General features: G+C 36.1%; 1 protein-coding gene and 1 pseudogene across 2 annotated transcripts; one reads left to right on the top strand and one right to left on the bottom strand.

Moving 5' to 3' along the window:
• Positions 1 to 1370: 1370 nt before the first annotated feature.
• Positions 1371 to 2988, top strand: LOC148726080 (uncharacterized; annotated as a pseudogene).
• A 1805-nt stretch (positions 2989 to 4793) lies between these two features.
• LOC111336706 (uncharacterized) lies at positions 4794 to 18162 on the bottom strand. Of its 2 annotated transcripts, XM_088726592.1 has the most exons (7): positions 17935 to 18162; positions 15662 to 15737; positions 14630 to 14732; positions 14054 to 14255; positions 13886 to 13943; positions 7159 to 13008; positions 4794 to 7000 (listed from the first exon to the last, which is right to left on the bottom strand). In XM_088726592.1, exons 6-7 carry the CDS (start codon positions 7252 to 7254, stop codon positions 5009 to 5011), a joined length of 2088 nt encoding a protein of 695 aa, XP_088582718.1. In that variant the 5' UTR covers positions 7255 to 13008; positions 13886 to 13943; positions 14054 to 14255; positions 14630 to 14732; positions 15662 to 15737; positions 17935 to 18162; the 3' UTR covers positions 4794 to 5008. The 2 variants fall into 2 exon arrangements, with proteins under 2 accessions (XP_088582718.1, XP_088582717.1); XM_088726591.1 differs by adding an exon at positions 15457 to 15570 and having other exon boundaries at positions 7159 to 14255; positions 15686 to 15737.
• Positions 18163 to 18245: the final 83 nt, after the last annotated feature.

Here is an 18245-nt window from a genome sequence, read left to right as displayed (position 1 = left end):
TAGATGGTCAGGCAAGACTGCGGTTTCGATCCTAATCTTGTGGATCTCGTCAGTTGCCGATTAACTAAATAGACTGGTAGAGATTCGTTCTCGATATCAGTCGGGAATTTTGCTCCCTATCCAGGCGAACCTCTCGCAGATAGCCAAGATGCCGATGTGGCCGCCAATGAATAAGACGAGGATGGCATTTTGCCCGAAATCCTCTTTTTCGGCCTCTCAACATGCAAGCCACACTCCATGCTTTTACCTTTCTTTCACAGAAGTACACAACCAGTGACGTCACAGAGCTGTTTTGGCCGCGCCAAGATGGCCGCCAATTTTGATCTCAGCGGGTCAACTTCGAATGGTTAAAAATGTACTTTCCGCTTTGCGTTGGCCCCAAAAAAGTACACAGCGTTTGCAAATAACGTTCAAACTCTATTATGTTGCAAAAATCTCGGATATGAAAATTACGTTTCAGTAGCACTTTAAATTAGTTCATTTTGGATGTAAAAACCTGTTACGCTGTATGTTCACAAGAGAGAAAACAAGGAAGTCAGAACAAGAGAGAGTTAGATAACTAACCCTTAAACACCCAGAAGTGATTAATATGTAACTTCTCCTTATAATATCCATACATCATGCAGCAAACAGGTAATGAGAATATTCAAACTAATCAGGTGTGGGTTGTTATTCTTAGCTAACATCAATTTCTGGTAATTTACTTACAAGGAAATATGTTAGGCTCTTAGACTTAGGCAAACCATTCTTTCTTTTTTTACCCTTTCACTCTCAAGATCTCATAAATAATTCTCTTTACTAATAATTTATGTAAATTTTATTTCACAAAATCAGCAAAAATACAGGATAACAAACAAAATTAAGACAAATTAAGGTATAAATATTAAAACAAGTTTAAAAAGTCTCTAGCTGAGAGAAAAGTCTTGAATCTCTTCGGTACTTACAACTGTCCTTCAGAGTAGCAGAATTCATCTTATGTCTTCAGTATTTTGCTTCAGCTTCGTTCAGTAGAACAGCAAATAAATTGACGATATATGATCGACGTCCTTAATAATAAATTTTTCCTTAAAAATATTTCACAAAAAGCAGTTCTCTAAAAAAAAAAAAAAAAAAGAAAAATTCAGTAAACTATCTCTTATTAATAATAATAATAGTAATAATACTTTATCCAATCAAATCACAAAATAAGTAATTTGAAAGAAAGGGAGACACCAGAGGTTAGCCCTATCGAGGGTGTCCATCATACAATTCTTATGATATAAGTTTGGAGAATTTGGTATTGGATCAACTAATAATCCTTCAATTGATATTGTTCTCTTTTCTCATCACTTGTCATCTTGAAACTTTCTTCAATTTGTAAGGAAAATTGACGACTACTCAAACTAGTGTCATTTGATGTGAAATGGCTGTTTACAATCCGACAATCCACCGACCCACTACTGCTACCAACAGACGACATTGTGTACTTCAAGTTACTGAACCTTTGCCTAATGTCAACTTACTTTCAGTACAACGGTAAACACTACAAACAGTTACACGGCACAGCTATGAGGTCTCCAGTTTCTGTTGTTGTAGCAGAGATTGTAATGAAGAACATTAAGGAACATGCCCTTTTGACTTGCCCACAAACGATACTGCTTTGGTTATGCTACGTTAAGGATATATTCACTGCCATACGACAAAATGAAATCAACGCATTCCACCAACACCTTAACGGACAAAACAGGGGCATACAGTTTACCAGAGAAGTCTAAGAAAATGGCAAACTTCCTTTTCTAGACTGTCTGGTAAGCTGTGACAACAACTCACTACAGACAACAGTTTACAGGAAACTGACACACACCAACAGATTACTAGATAAGTCATCCTACATCACACAAAGCCACAACTATCAGAGATCTGACACGACGCGCGCAACTAGTATGCGACTCAACAGGCAGCTTATCCGATGAGAACAAATACCTTTACTGTGTTTCTTCAAAGAACTACGATGATGACTTCATCTGATGAAACACTCACCGACCTACTACTACTACCAAAACAAACGACACCGCAACTCCGACGACTACAGCAACCATACCATGCATAAAAGGCATGTCTGAGAACATCTCGCACATCTTATAACCCTTCAATATCCGCGTTGCCCACAAATCCATGAGCACTCTACAGCAGTTACTAACCAACATTAAAGACAAGGACAAACCAAGGAACAGACAGGGAGCGATTTAAGATCAATTGCTCCAATTGCCAAGCCTCCTACATCAGAGAGAGTAGCAGAAACCTCGCAACAAGACTAACTGAACACAGACAGGCGACGAGGAAAGGTGATGTTAACAATCACATTGCTGAACATCATCGACTTACAAACCACAATATTGACTGGGACTCTGCGCAATGCCTAACCTACAGCACTAAGTTACTTTCATCGACTGACTCTGGAAAGCTGGTTTCCCAACTTAGAACAGACTCCCCTAAACAGGTGTGAACTACTACTGGCTTTATACAAATGACTCATTTACGACATTAACATTACAAACAAACCTAACAGAATGACCTAACTTTACTTACAGATAGAAACAGACCAATCACGACCGACTTACGCCACTTGAGTCTTGCAGCCAATAACATCACGGCAAAACTGACCAATCATTTTACACAAACTGGACTAAGAACATTCTACTGACAACCACTATTCACTTGACTCTGATGATGACTTCCACACAGGTTGTCGAAACGTCAGTCACCACCACTGACAACAGTTCTTCTCACGACTACACTCACCCTGACGATCACACTATAATTTCATATTTTCTTGAAATTGAAAATAGAATTTAAATTGATCTGAGAGTGACTTTTTTCAACAAGAAACATCCATTTCTTTGTAGGCTAAGCCTGAAAATTTAAGTGGTGTCAGTATGCTATAAAATGGGTGGTCAGCCTCAGTTGAGAGTTTTCTCACTTTGTAACCAGGCCTCCCTTTCTGAAAAGCCTTCCTTGGCTTCTCCCTCCCTGTCCTGGCACAAAGTATTGTAATTCATTTTGCAAGGTAGCACAAAGTACTCATTAACCCTTAGACTGCCAAGATCTTACTGTTAACTCTCCTCTCTAGCTGCTACACATTTCCTTATAAATTAGTTGTGAGAATTTGATGTTAGATCAGGATAACAACTTCTACCTGCTGACTTTGATTACTCTCATTACCTGTTTGCTGGATAATGTATGGAAATAATAAGGAGAAGATACATGTTCCTCACTTATGGAAGTTAAAGGGTCAGCTTTTTTGATGACCAGAGGAAAAGTACTGGCCTGCATTCCATAAAAGAGTTTTTAATATTCCATTTCTCCCCTACTGTGGTAAGCCTCACATCTTTAAACTCTCAACTCTTTACCTTAAAAGATAAACATGTAACTTCTCTCTGCAATATCTATACATTGTCTTACAAACGGGTTGTGATAAAAGCCAACTGTATCAGGTAGAGGGAGGTATTGTGACGAAACACTAAATTCTCTTTCATAATTGCAGGCCTGCAAATAACGGCCGGTGAACGAACAATGTCCAGTCAAAATTGGGTACTGTCCAGACAAAGCCTTGGGTGGCCGGACATCTTGTCCGGTCATCTACCGACTCGTTCAAAAAAATTTTAATTTTTAACTGTTTGATAATCACAAGGGACAACAGTCATGTTTCTGAAAGAAAACAAAAAGATTATAAAAGTAGACAAATTAGTGGTCGAGACATTCCCAGCAGTCGCAAATTTCCACGATGTCATCAAGTCCTGTCGCGACTGCAAATCATCACGTCTTCCGTTATTTTATCTACTTTATTTAAGTGTTCCCAGTCAGTAGAGGGTTTTATCTTTGGCTAGATACCATAATTTAGTCTTAAATAAAGTGATTGATTGTTTGACTGACTGAATGATAGGAAAGCGCCCTCACGAAGAATAATCTTGCTGCATCGAGAATACTCCAGGTAGCATTTGTTGCAAAGTGCAAAAAGCGAGCAAACGGCTCAAAACCTGGAGAATCTGACCACTCTTAAACTCTAGCAAAAATTCACAACTGTAACTTTAAAAATAGGGCTCTGAGTTTTACTGAAAACAAAAGAGTAGTAAAATTATTAACTTGTAATTTTTCTTGCAAGACCGACTTGGATTCAGTTTTTATTTAGTTGTGATTACTGTGCAATCTTGGTTCACTATCGCGAGAATTTCGACTATTAAAATTTGTCCGGCCGAAAAAAGGTAGTGTCCGAGCAAAAGCATGTTTGACCGGACAACGTGACCGACGACTGCTTGTTCGTTATTTGCAGCCTCGTAATTGACAAAAAAAATGTATAGTACCCAGAGAAGACAATTACTTAATAAGATCTTGTACTTTACCTGTAGGAAAAAGAAGTTCAGGTCAGGCAAAAAATGGATGAAATCAAAGGAAAGCTTACAGACAAGTCTCATGAGGTGCTTCAAAAGTGGGAAGGAAGTCACGTGACTTGATTGACATGTTTGGAAGGGATGCAGGGTGTCCAGCGGCATGGTTGCCCAAAAAAATAGGAAAATAGGAATTTCAGGATTGAGAAAATAGGAAAAATAGGAAACTTTGCACTAAAAAATAGGAGAAAAATAGGAAAATCAATAGTACTTTCGTCAACAAAGGTAGCCTCCCCACACGCCAGCTGCTATCCCCGATTCACCACTTTAGTCGATCAACAGCAGTGAACATAAATAGGACAAAACGAGTTTTTTGGTTTGAATTTTTAATCTTCCTGATATCCCTCACTGAGATAAATCTATCAAAAAATCTGTACAACATAACTTTATTTACTTTGATTTCCCTAATTTTAAAGTAACAACTGAACTGCTTCACCTTCACTTTTGTTCAGAAACAAAGTTGGCTTTTCATTATGTTTATAACTTCAACATTAATCCAGCAGATGATTGCTAACACAAGAACATTTTAGTCTTTACTGAGCTGGCAGAGCACCTGCGTAGAGGTGTAAAATGACAGTTTACATTTACTTTGACTTTCTTTTCTTTAATGGTACAGCAGAAACATCCGCTGGTAGAGCTTTCTCCAGCAACTTCTGATTGTTTATGTTAACCTCCTTTTGCTTCTCCCTTACTGCTTCAAGCTTCCTCTTTGCCTTTGCCTGATTCGATTTGGCCGTTTCAATCATGAGACATGCAACTTTTGCACCTTGTGAATCAACCTTGGAACCTGAAGATAGAGCAGCCTGCAACTTACATGTGCCCTCTGACAGTAGCTCATTAGCCGTTTGCATTTCATCCATTGCCTCCTGCTCCTTCTTGTCTAGCCTCTCTCCTTTATCTCTCAACGATCTTGTCTCTTTTCTTAACTTCTCCTGGTCTCTTTTCCTTCGTTCTTCCTCTTCAGCTTTCAATTTCTCATCCACCTCCTTTCTCTTCTTCTCGGCTTCTTCTTCATCCAGCCGCTGTCTATGATGCATGTGCGCAGATCGCACAGCAGTTAGAAGACCATCTGTCAGGGCAAATTTTTCCGGTCTCAGGTTTTCAGGATCATAAAACTTCAAAGCATCTTTCACAGATCTAAGGCCAACAATGGTCCTCTCTCCAAGAAGTGTCCTTTCTTGCGTCACAATGCGGGCATTCACTGACAGACTTCGTTCTGACTCAGCATTTGTTTGCGCAAGAATAAGACCTGATTTTACTACTTTTGGAAGAGCAACATATCGAGGCTCGGTCCCATTAAGAGACTTGAGATTGAATACTTCTTGCCAAAAATGGTCAACGCGTTTCTCTTTGTGTAACTGCTCAACATCTTCATCGACAGCATAAACTCGCCACTCATCTTGAACAATGCTGACATCCAACTGAGGCTGCAATTTTTTAGCCAGTATTGCAATTGCCTTCACACTACTTGCCTTTTCTCTCTTGACAGGATTGAGACATCCTAATGCTTTTAAGAGAGTGTTCTGAAGAGGGAGATGAGACTGTAGATATGTAAGGGATGTGCTATAAAATGTGCGGATGCCAAGATATACAGACTTTCTACGATCTGGCTTGATTTGGGCTAAAGCCTTCTTGGTCGCCTCTCCAATTGCAATATCAGCATCGAGCAGCTGACTGTTTGCACTGCAGTCAATACTGACTAGATCACTACCAAACTTCTTCTCATACGCATCTTTCTTTAGGAATCTACCCATAAGCTTGCGCAAGAACTCAGACATTTTATCATATAAAAGGTGAACCTGTGGGCAGCTGTTCTGAAAAATGGTGAGGAAATCTTCAAAAACAGGTGAAACATTACCCACAAATTCCAACTGTGCCTTTGTTTTCTTTCCTTCTTCGTCATTTAACATTGCCGATACCCTCTTGTAAGCAACACTCTTAGGAGCTGTTTTGGGATCCTTTCCCAGATCCTTCACAAAGCTGCAGATGCAATCCCACTGCTCCAAAATTCTTCGCACAGAAGGGCCCAGACTAAGCCATCTCACCTCGGTATGCTTTTGGAAATTGTGCATCTCCACACCCATTGCAGATTGTAAAGTGTGATAGTCTTCTCGTCTAGCTGCACTGTACTTGAAAAGGGAGTGAATGTCCACACAAAGCTGTTCAATGTCTTTCCCATATTCCTCTAAACCCCTGCCAAAAGCATTATGGACGTTATGAAGAACACAACTTCCTAAGTCAATAAAACCACTAAAGTCTGGGTTGTCATTTTTGATTGCTCCTTCCAACTTTCTAACAATGGTTTTATTGACATTAGGGCCATCTCTTACCAAAGTGCACAGCTTCGTTATTGGAAGGTCATCTTTCAACATTGTTTGGAAGATACGGTTAGCCACCTTTTCACCCTCTGCATGACCAAAAAATAAAGAGGTATAGAAGTTTATCCAGACTTCATTATGAGTCGGGGACCAGTAACGAAAGGTAAGATCCATCTGTTTCTTGACCTGCGTGGTGGAGGTTTCGTCAAAGTGTAAACAAAAAGGCAGTTCTGACTTCTTTACATCATCAACAATTATCTGGTGATAGAAACACAAACACTTATAGTAAGTTACCTTTTTTTATTCATACACCAAATTAAAAGATGAAATACTGACATAAACTTTCATTGATATCAAGAATCACACATAAATATGCACTCATAATTTGCGTATTCAAATTGCACTTTATATAATACCTGTGTGAAGTGAGGGCCCAAGCCTTCCCCAATAACATAGGATGCACGGCTTCTACCCATTGAAAAACTTGAAGCAATGTTGCTGTCAGGAAACATCGCCTTAAAATGTGTTGCCAAGATTGTCAACTGAGCGAAAGCTAAAGTTACATGACGCCAACTTTGCTAACCAAATCACCTCTGCTTGCAAGCTGGCATTTTTGTAATTGATAATGGACAGCTGTCCAGACGAACTTCTCCTGTGCTCTGGCAGATCACAACGGTTTGAGATGCCTGCACTTGGTTGACTCTGCAGTACAAACAACTTTCCTTGAGACTCATCCCTTGCAGGTTTAACAGCCTGAACATGCTTTGCTTTCCTCGCATGTTGCAATATCTGCGCTTTTCCAGAGTTGTCACAAAGAAACTCACTATCACAAAACCTACAGTAAGCATGGTAGTCATCCACTCCTTTACGACACCAAGAACTCAATCTTTGACCATTGGAATCGAAGGCAGAAAGCCATGCATTGCTAAACTTTGTTCTACCGCCAGGCATTTTCATACACCGTATTCACAAATGGCGGACACGCGGGAAAAAACTGGTGCCTAGTCATGAAAGCGAGGCGGAGGATAAACAAAAATTGCAAAGAAAGACTTTCAGAGAACTTGCAGATGTTTAAGCACGGATTCCACCTAAAATAGCTTTGTACGAACTCCGTTTTAAATACAATTACGTGGGATGTCTTCTGCTTTTAATGTTTAGTAGTGATTTGCTGTTCGCAATCAAAAAGGACGCGTATATCTTCAAGGAAACAGGATGATTTTGTAGGTTTGTGAAGCATCAGAAGCTCGACAAGTGGACGATGGCTGGAGAAAAGCGGCAAACATGTTTGCCCAAACTTCACATTGAAACCGAGTACAAAAGCCAGCTCACCGCAATTCGGTGAACAGAAATATAAACAAATCTTGGTGGCAAGAAAAAAAGAAACAAGCGAGAGATATATGGCCTACTCGTTAACGCAAGAGACGTCTGCCGCTGAACAATTCAAGTCTAGCCGATGGAAAAAAGGAAGACAGGAAAGAAGAGGTGACCGAGGTTTCAATGAAGTTATGTTTGATTTTTGTTTGCCAAGACGTTATTCTCTGGTCTTCATCGATGAAGGACATCAATAAGGACATCAATTAGAGCTAATTTTTTAGTATAAATGCAAGAGCGATCGGGTGGAGTACGCTCAAGATTTCAACTTGTTACTTGGCAGCCTCGGTAAGCCGGCCACATAATTTCAGCGAGTAATTTTGCATCTCTTATCTTTGGCTGTCAAGAGTTTTAACTTTATGTTCCATAATATTTTAAAGTTGAAGAATAGATAAATAAATAAAATGATGGTCTTCTTCAAGTTAAACGGATCCAGACTAGAATTTAATTATTCGGAACAGAAGCTTGCCGTGTTCAGTCCTGACACAAACATTGCCCTAAAAGTTTAAATAACTTAGTAAAATGTAAGCTTTATTCCACTTTTTTACCGAGAGCTCTCTGAGATAATGCCCTAGAGGAGACTAGGTAAATAGCAAGCCATAAGATTCACACACTACAGCTTCTAAGTTTGATAAAATTATTTTTAATTATTTCGCAATGACAAAGAATGCATGATCATGAGATTTTTGCTAAGCTGTGCTAACGTACCTCTAACAATTCACCCCAAACCGACGGAATTAATATGATCCAAAGGAAGTTGCAAATAAAGGTATACATATATACATAGATATGTATACAATGACACTGACATGAATGAATAAGCCTCGTGAATGAATCTTTCACCCGCTCTCGACTTGACCTGTTTTGTGTAATGACAGAGGTCCATTCCGTTGACAAGTAGGCCATATATCTGTCGCTTATCTCTCTTTTTCTCGCCACCAATATATGTTTTTATTTCTGTTTCAAAGAATTGTAGTGATCTGGCTTTCGTAGAACAAATGTGGCTATTACTTTAACTAATATTAGAACATCAGAGTCAACGTACTATGTGCTTTATGATCTCACTATAAAAGACATTCAACTATAATTCCACTTTCAATTTTATTACAAATTTTGGCTTTACTGGCTAAAAAATAGGAAAAATAGGAGGTTCTGGTTAAAAAATTGGAGAAAATAGGAATGGGCCCAAAAAATAGGAAAAAATAGGAAAAAATAGGAACTGGACACCCTGGGGATGGTCGATTGGTAAGCTTGGTGAAGTCTTTCTCTAAAACAAACATTTTTCAAGAGGAAGAGAAGGATAACGGTGCCTCTAAAAGTGATTAAACTTTCTATTGCTCTTTAGCAGTTATGTCCCTTATTTTCAGCATGACTGTTAAAAGAAACCTTCAACTGGTAGAGCAATCCTTTTACCTGCTGAATTTCAAGAATTCTGAGCAATTTCAGGGGTTAATATGAGGTAAAACAAGCAGTAAAGTTTACCCGTTATAATGCAAAAAGGAAAACACTGCCAAGGTCGGATGACCGATCCCATAAAATTCAGTCTAACAAGACCAAATATTCTCTTATTTTTTTGTGTTTGTCTGTGCCTTCTTTAATTGTGATAATAACTAAATATTTGAGAGCAAAATACTTTGTTGGTAAAACTCAGGAATGTCAGTTTTAAAAGATTAGTAAATTATGGTAATAAATTGTAAAAAGATTCATTAGAAAGTTTATAAATGAAAAGAATTTTAAAAATATGTAGAATTTTGTAGTTTCAGCTTGTGAATATATTTAATCCAATGGTGAATGTCACTTCACTTTCTACCTTTTTATTTAATCTTGGTTAATATTTTTTTCAGTTGACTTTTCCATGTAATCTGATCTGTTAACCCTAACCCAAGAGATCAATAAAACCTCTTTTTATTGTTTTTATGCTTTATTTTCTGACAAAATTAAAATTAATATTTAAACTATTTATACTAAAACCCACTCTAAACTACGGTACCTTTGTAAATTATTGTAGTAATATCCACAGACATAAATTGAATCCTTAGGCATTTGATGAAGTTTTAAAACTAGAAAAAAACTAATTTTAATTCTGCTTGAAGCTACAATTTTAAAGTTGCAAGGAGAGTGAATTTTGACCACTGTGCAGATAAGTTTAATTAAATTGACATAACTGCTCATCAGTAATCTATACCTGAAGTCAATAAATGAAAATTCATGAAGGATTGGAAAAAAAAAAGCCTCATCTTAGTTTCATTGTAATTTTGTGGTAAACCCTAAACATTAAATTTAAATGTTAAAATTAACCTTATTTAAGTAAAGTTGCTGAATTTGAATTGTTAGCAAATGAATTCCCTACCAGTACTTTTTTTAAATTTAAAAAATATTTTTGAAATCCAAATGGTATTACCATAATCTCTTTAAACTTTTCATTCCTTGGTCGCTTCTATGAAAAGACCTGTGTTAACAACCGTCAAGTCATTACTTCTATTAAAAGGTATTTCTGAATTAAAATAATAACAAACACATAATTTTGTTTGTTGATATAAGGATTAACATTTGCTTTTTAAATTATGTGTGATCAGTTACTTAGTGAACAAAATCAAAGTAACTATCTTTTGATATTCATGTTTGCTAAGGGAGATGACTTCCCTCTTTAAAAATTGGTCAATAATTTTGGTCAATAATTTTGGGCAAAAGGTGGCCCAGCATAAATATTTTTTAATTTCTTGTTGGTTAAATGGACTGCTTTTTTTTCATTCTTGTTGCAAGAAATTTATGGATTCTTTCCATGTTTATTCCTCTATTATGCTGTATATATACCAACATGTAAATATTTCAGCTATTTGAATTTATATTTTTGCTTGTGTTCCACAGAACCACCTAATTGGCAAAGGCAAGGACACTATATTTGATGCAGGGGCACGAATTAAGGGGGCCGGTGTCAGAATAAAAAGGGCTCTGTCGCCTGGATGAAACATAGACCCAATGCTGGATGTGTCTCCATTTTGTTCCCCTTCGTCATCACCCAAAGTTTCTCGCCTGTCTTTTGAGCCAGAAATTAGTGATGATGACGATGATGGCATTGATGATGGTAGTAACATGCCAATTTACACGATTAAGATATATAAACACTATCTCAAATTCAAATAACTGCAAGTTATTTTTCATTATTAATAGCAATTTATCAACAAAATTGAATGATTAAATATACTATTATTTTTTTATAATTCTGTTTTTGGTGATGAAGAAGAGAATCATTAACTTCCTCTCCAGATTTTTTTGGCATCTAGTTGGCATGCTGAGATAGATATGGATGTACCACTAAGCATGAAAAGTGTAAGTAAAGAAAGGAAAGCAAAAGAATGCAGCAGTTAACCTTGTAACTCCTAGGAGATCTGATCGTTAATTCTCCCCTCTAGCTGCGATACATTTCCTTGTTAATTTGTTACAGGAATTTGGAGTTTAATCAAGATAACAACCTCTACCTGATAAGTTAAGGTATTCTCATTACCTGTTTGCTGGATAATGTGTGAATATTTAAGGGAGAAGATACATGTTTATCACTTCTGGGAAATAAGGGTCAAGATGCTAACAAGACGTGATGGATCTCTTGAGATGTAGGTTTAATTTTTTGTTTTTTTTTTTGCTTTTGCTTACTTATGCCAACATTGTGAAAAACAAACAAACATGATCGTGTGCGCCACTTCTATGCTGTAATAGCCCTTTTAAAAAGAGAGGCTAATGTTAAAGGTTTCTTAAAATATGAAGTTCAGTTCCATTTGGATGTGATCGTAAAAAACTATTTTCTCATTGAAATCTCCATCATTGACCTCAATGTAAAACAAAGCTTTAAGAATCTTAGAAATGGCTGACTAGCTATAGCTTTGTGATGCATTTTGCTCTGGAATAGGCTGGGGAACAAAATTAATATATCATTAATAGCAATTAATGCATTTGAAGAAAAGATTATGGATTGAATTATTTATGTTTGTACATTACTTTGCAAAAGATTGAGAAATCTACCACATTTGAAATACAGAAAAAAAAAAAACTTTTCAAAGACATGTTTCAACATGGCTTGTGTCATCTTGGTCATGGCTTAAATATACCTAAGCTTCAAATCTGAAAATAAACTTGGATACAATGTGGTTACAATATTTCTAGCTATTGATAGGATTTTCTGAAGCAGTTTGTGTTTCATTTTCTAGTGTCTTTTATAAACAAAATTAATGAAGTGGCAAACATAAATTGATTAAAACCTCCTTTCGTATAATGTTTTTCGAAGGAAATTGTAATAAAAGCAGATGTATGCAATTATAATCATGAAACATAAGATCACACAGAGATGGGTCGTATTAATTTCACATTGTTTATGTCTATTTTTGTCTTTATAGCTTGTCTATATATATACTAGTACTTTGTAGTATCAATTCTTTGCTAAATGAAAGATGGTGCAGGAGACATGTCTTAACAAAGTTTTTCTTGTTTCTAGATGTCTTTTTATTATTTTGTTTGCTAATATGTACACTTTTGTACATAGGATGATCACTTGTATTATTATTAGTAGCAGTAGTAGTGTTTTCAAAAAAATTGACACTTGAAAATGTATAATTGTCATCCAGAGGCCAACAAATGAGCAAAAGGCCATCTTCTAACAATAATTTAGTATTTTCTAATTCTCATATGAAGTCAATAAATCTAATCACTGACTGTACTTTGCTTTTACGAAAAAAAAATATTTCTTAACAGTACTTGAAGTATGTAGCTTGTAACCTCCATGATTTTTTACGTAATTTTCTTACATGATGTAGTACTGATAGTTAAAAGTCAAAAGTGAATCTTACCTAGGAGCTCACACTTAAAGGTAAATTGAAACACAATATGGAATCTTTGCCTGAAAACTGCAAGGAAGGATGATTACAAGGAATTTTTGATTATTGTTTGATATTCAAATAAACTTACTTTCTATTTACTTCTTTGTCAAACCAATAGAAAATTAAAGAATAATTAATTTTGAAAATGTGTTGTTGATATTTATTTCTGTTCCTGAAAACTCTTAAATTCACATACTTTCTTTTGTTTTTTACACCATGTGAAACCAGAGATGTCATGGAGATTTTGATTCTGTACATGGGGAAAGTTTAAATCTGTTCAATACATCAGAGTCCAGTTGTTTGAAGGCCGATTAGCACTAATCCAGGGTTAAATTTTGATTCAGGTTTCCTTATTTCTCTATTCAAGAACCTTTATGAGATAATTTCCCCTGTCCTTTTTAGAGCATTCAACCATCAAATTGTAGACACAAAATAATTAAACTGAACTTTCTCCTAAAGCTTTCAGATCTGAAATCAAATTTCACGCTAACCCTGGGTTGACTTAACCCAGCTTTGAATAACCCGGCCCAGGTCTCTTAAAGATTCTCTGCTTTTTTTATCAAATTATGTTTTTCGCTAATAATCCCTGTCAAGCTTCTGTTAGTGGCACGACGAGCTTTGCCTGGCCGAAGAGTTCTAATTCTTAATTAATGGTCACAAGAAATGGGAAATCAAAAGATACCAACAAAAATTGCTACAGAAATTTAGATTAGCCCTAACACAGGGTTAAATTTTAATTCAGGTTTCTATATTTCTCTTTTCAAAAGCTGTTTTGGCATAATTTTCCCAATTCTTTTTAGAGCATTCAATCATCAGATTGTAGACAAATGGAATTAAATTTTTCTTTTAAAGCTTTCAGATTTGAAATCAATTTTCACACTAACTGTGGGTTATCTTATCCCACCTTTGAACAACCTGGCCCTTGAGTACACCTCTCCTTCAGTTCACCAGCTCCTAGTGTCCTAAGACGGAACATTTCCAGGAAAACATTTCAAAGCTTCCTACTTCACCAACAGTAAATAACAGGGTTGACAAGGGAAGCTAAAAAAACCACACACAGAGCACAGCCTACCATAAGAACATTCACTGCTGCTGCACCAGGTTCTTTCCAGCTGAATGTTAGGATAACAACCCCAGCCATTATTGTTGTCACGTAGGTCAGAGGCAATGCTAATAAAATGACCAGACTATCGTCTTTGTAGCCCTCTTTTCTTTCTTTATTTGTTTAACTTCTTCTTGTGGTAGTTGCTCTGATTTCATTCTTTTATTCTGGCCTTGCGATTCAAAAACCAAAAAAAGAGTTTGTGTAAACCAAAGTAGCTATAGAGACCATCATAATGAACAGTGAAATGCTATGCCAGATAACCGCATGGACGAAGAGAATTTCTGTGTCTTTGGTGGCTGTCAAAATAATGTTTTGAATACTCACATTCACAGGTATTGCAAAGAACAAGGAAAAAAACTACACAAGTGTAAGCCTGTGGTTAGTCACAATTTCCTGATATCTTAACAGTCCTGGATCTAGCAAACCTAGTTCCCAGGGTATTCTCTCACACTCCTTGAGGAGGGAATAGAGAGATCCCTGAGAATGACCACAGGACATTGTCCGTATCAGTCATAATTATACTATTTTGAATCGATTACTGACCTACTGAGACACTCTGTGATGTGAGTGGTGTCTGTACTGTCGATAGGATCACACAGAGGAGATAACACAGGATGAGCTTGAATTGCCAGATAATACTGCATGTCTGTGGTTTAAAGATGTTAGGGAAAAAAGCCTCACAACAAAATTTGTTACTTGATTAATAATAGACATGAAAAAATTACTCAGTTCTGATTGGTTAAGATAAATGCAGTTTTCAGGTAATTCAGCAGAGAAGAGAGTTAATTCAGTGCAGAAGGGGGTTAATTCAGCGGAAAGAAAGTAACAAACCAGACAATATCAGAGAAACTCAGAATTACCAAACTCACTGAACAATTCCTTGAACTGTTTGGCTGGACTTTGAAATATTTTGCGCCTTACAGATGTAAAAATTTCATTTTGTCTTATTGTTATGATCGTATGCAGTTGTTTTGACCGAATGCACAATGTCACCCGCAGGGTTCAAATAAATTATTTTTGCACATGATGCGCACACTTTTCTTATGCATAATTATGATAAGCTATGTCGTATTTTTTCATGTATATTATTAATACATAATCACATGATTTTTCTCGCGCAATTTGGAATAAATAAGCACTGGTAAACTTTTTCAAAGACCACAAATTGCACTTGCCCTACGGGCTCATGCAAAAATTTGCTCATGGATGCTTATTTATCCAAAATGCACTTAAAATCATGTGATTACATGTACAAGTAAAATACGCAGATACATAAATTGCATTAGGGTAGCGCGTGACCAATGTTCACTCCTAAACAACCCGCCAAAAAGGAAGTAATTAATGACAAACAGGTGACTGAAAAGACTGACCCAAATTGTCCGACTTCTACGATGCCTTTGCAATCAGCGAGTTTCATCCATCAGGAACTACAGTACTGTTTCTTTCACCGTAATTTTCTTCACACATGGTTCTGATGTTGGAGACTGAATATTTGGATAGCATTAAAAGAAAGACCAACAAACATTCAACTATAAAATTTTGCCACTTCTGCAATGTTTTCCTATCAAAGGATACCAATTTTCAGTGTATCCGACTTACAGAATTCATCAGGATGGTAGGCCTGTTGACTGGCAGCCAGCGACGAGCCATCCTATGATCAAAATGAAAAATGGTAAACAAAACAAATAAAAAGAACTCTCAAATACCTATACCTTACAACACTCTAAGGAAAAACGCTCCAATAACCACATCTTGGTAGGAGTCTATTCTCAAAGAATGATAGCAAATAATTGATTTACTCAAATCAGTTTTTGCAGATAAGATGGTTTATGCAAGAAACTGGATGATGTCAAACATTACTGGCAAAACTGAATGATATTGTCTTCATGATGATGTTCATTTGTTGGCGTCTTGGACCATTGCTCTGCTGTTGTACTCTGTCTTCTAAGAATCCAAAACTTTTTGTCAAGCTGGAAGGATTAGGAATGTATTTAATAAGCTGGGTTTGGGTTTTTTATTATTACTAGATTTGCCAAGAAAAGATTTTTGAGTAAAGGTCACAAGAAATAGAACCTAAATCATTTTAAATGTGAAAATTGAGGTAATACATAACCCTCTTTATTCAAGGCTCTCCTTCCATTTTGTAACAATTCTATGTAAGATTAACAGACTATTAAGTCAGGGAGGTTACTAAAAGCATAGGCAGCATAGCGGGGGCTCCTCCAAACAAAAATTTGGGGGGACACAGCTCCCATTCCCACCTTTTTGTGCTGAAAATATTGCTAGCATAGCATGCAGAGATTTTCTTTGTGTCTATGAAATTAGACACTATTTGATACTGTACTATCAAATTTTCTTTAGTGTTTAGCAACCAAGCTCAAAATTTACCATCTTCCCAAATCTATTCATTAAATAATTATTTGAATTGCTTATAATTTTAAGAAGCACGAATAGTTTTTTTGCACAAGTTTGTCATAAAAATTCTTTCTGTTACATTGGGATGGAGATGAGAATTCAGTTTTTTTTTTCGGCAGAATTCAAACTTCATATCTGAATAGGTACAAATATCATTTAAAATTTTTTTTCCATTTTGTATATTTTTAAGGTGTCTTAATGACATGAGAAATCAAGATTATCCTTTAATGCAACCAAGTACTGAAACAAAGTAGAGCACAGCCCTGGAATCTTTTCTTAGGAATTTCTAAGAATTTGATTTAGGGTTAGTTCTTAACTCTTACTGTAAGGCGCAATTGAGCATATCCACATGGAATTTGTGGACTACAAATTTAGTAATTATTTAGTAATTCTTAGGAATTACTAGGAATAAGAGGTATGAATTTTCATGGTAAATTCAAACAGGAATTCAATTCCTAACTGCAACAACTCTAGTTCTAAAAACCTAGAAATTCCCCAAAATTCTATGCTTATAGCCAACAGGAATTGGAATTCTTAGAAATTCCTAGGATTTCCAACTCAGAGCACTAATCACTTCCCTGAAAGACTGTAAATTTGAAAACTTGGAGGAAATTCCAGGACTGTTTAAGAATTATTAGGAATTTGAGGAAAACTTCGGGGAAACTACTAAAAAATAAATACATGCATCAACTCCTGACTAAAAATTGAAATAGTCAATGAAATTTATTTACGTGCTTAATTTAGATTTACATGTAAATTACTTTCAATTGTATATTAACATCAACATGTAGTAATATTAGGATGAAATTTGATTTCTTTTACCTTTCTTGAAAATTTCATAAAAACTATCCTCAAATAGTCAAATAGTCCTAATGAATCATAAACTATGTTTATTCCAATAAATACTATCAGTCCATTAAATCGTCTTCAAATTAATAATTTCATTTGGAATGATAATACAAATAGTATTTAACTCTTTCCTCACAGAGTCAGGGTTTCATTTAATTTTGTGCGGTTGTAACTTCTTTGCATAAACCTCTTGTGTGTTAAAATTCAAATGTAAGCTGTCAAGCAGCATTTTCACGTTTTACTGTTTATTTTTGTTGATTCTGCAAAATTAAATTCAAAGATTTGTTCTCAATTTTGACTTAACACTCTGGGAGTGAAGGGCTTAATTACTGTTAAATAATGAATATTTGAATGAAAATCTTCTTGTAACTGTAACAATAAATTGTAATGAAGTTATCCTAAACTGCAGACTAAGCAGCTGTTTGTCTTTTTTCACTGGGCTCGCAGCTTTTCAAACGTGACTAAAATAATCCTGAAACTTTTAGCTTGCTGATGTATTTGTTTCATTGTAAAGCGTACGCTTAAGAAAATGTGACATGCAAGTGACCGATTCGATTCTACCGAATATCGCAATTTTTACTCACCACAAACTTTCAAACTCGAAGCTTTATAAATTGCCGCTCGACCCTTGTACCGGCCAGTTGACAAGTGAACTGTTGTCCCTTCTTTTAACTCCACGGCGCCAACGACTTGCTTTTCATTTATAGCACTCACGCTATTCTCGTTTTCCCATTGAAAAAAGGTAAAACCCATCTTTAGAGTTGTTAAGCAAAACAGTTGTTAAAAGAATTTAAACGCACCAGCGAACCACCGATGAGCGCCATTTGTTTGTTTCTGATCAAGAGTAGCTAGTAAATAGAATCCGCTGGCTTGCCCGATTGCAGTCTCAAATTTA

The sequence above is a fragment of the Stylophora pistillata genome, chromosome 7 (assembly GCF_964205215.1).
Source record: "Stylophora pistillata chromosome 7, jaStyPist1.2, whole genome shotgun sequence".
NCBI lineage: Eukaryota > Metazoa > Cnidaria > Anthozoa > Scleractinia > Pocilloporidae > Stylophora > Stylophora pistillata.
The sequence above is the reverse complement of the archived record's forward strand: the minus strand, read 5'-3'. Positions and strand labels throughout refer to the sequence as shown.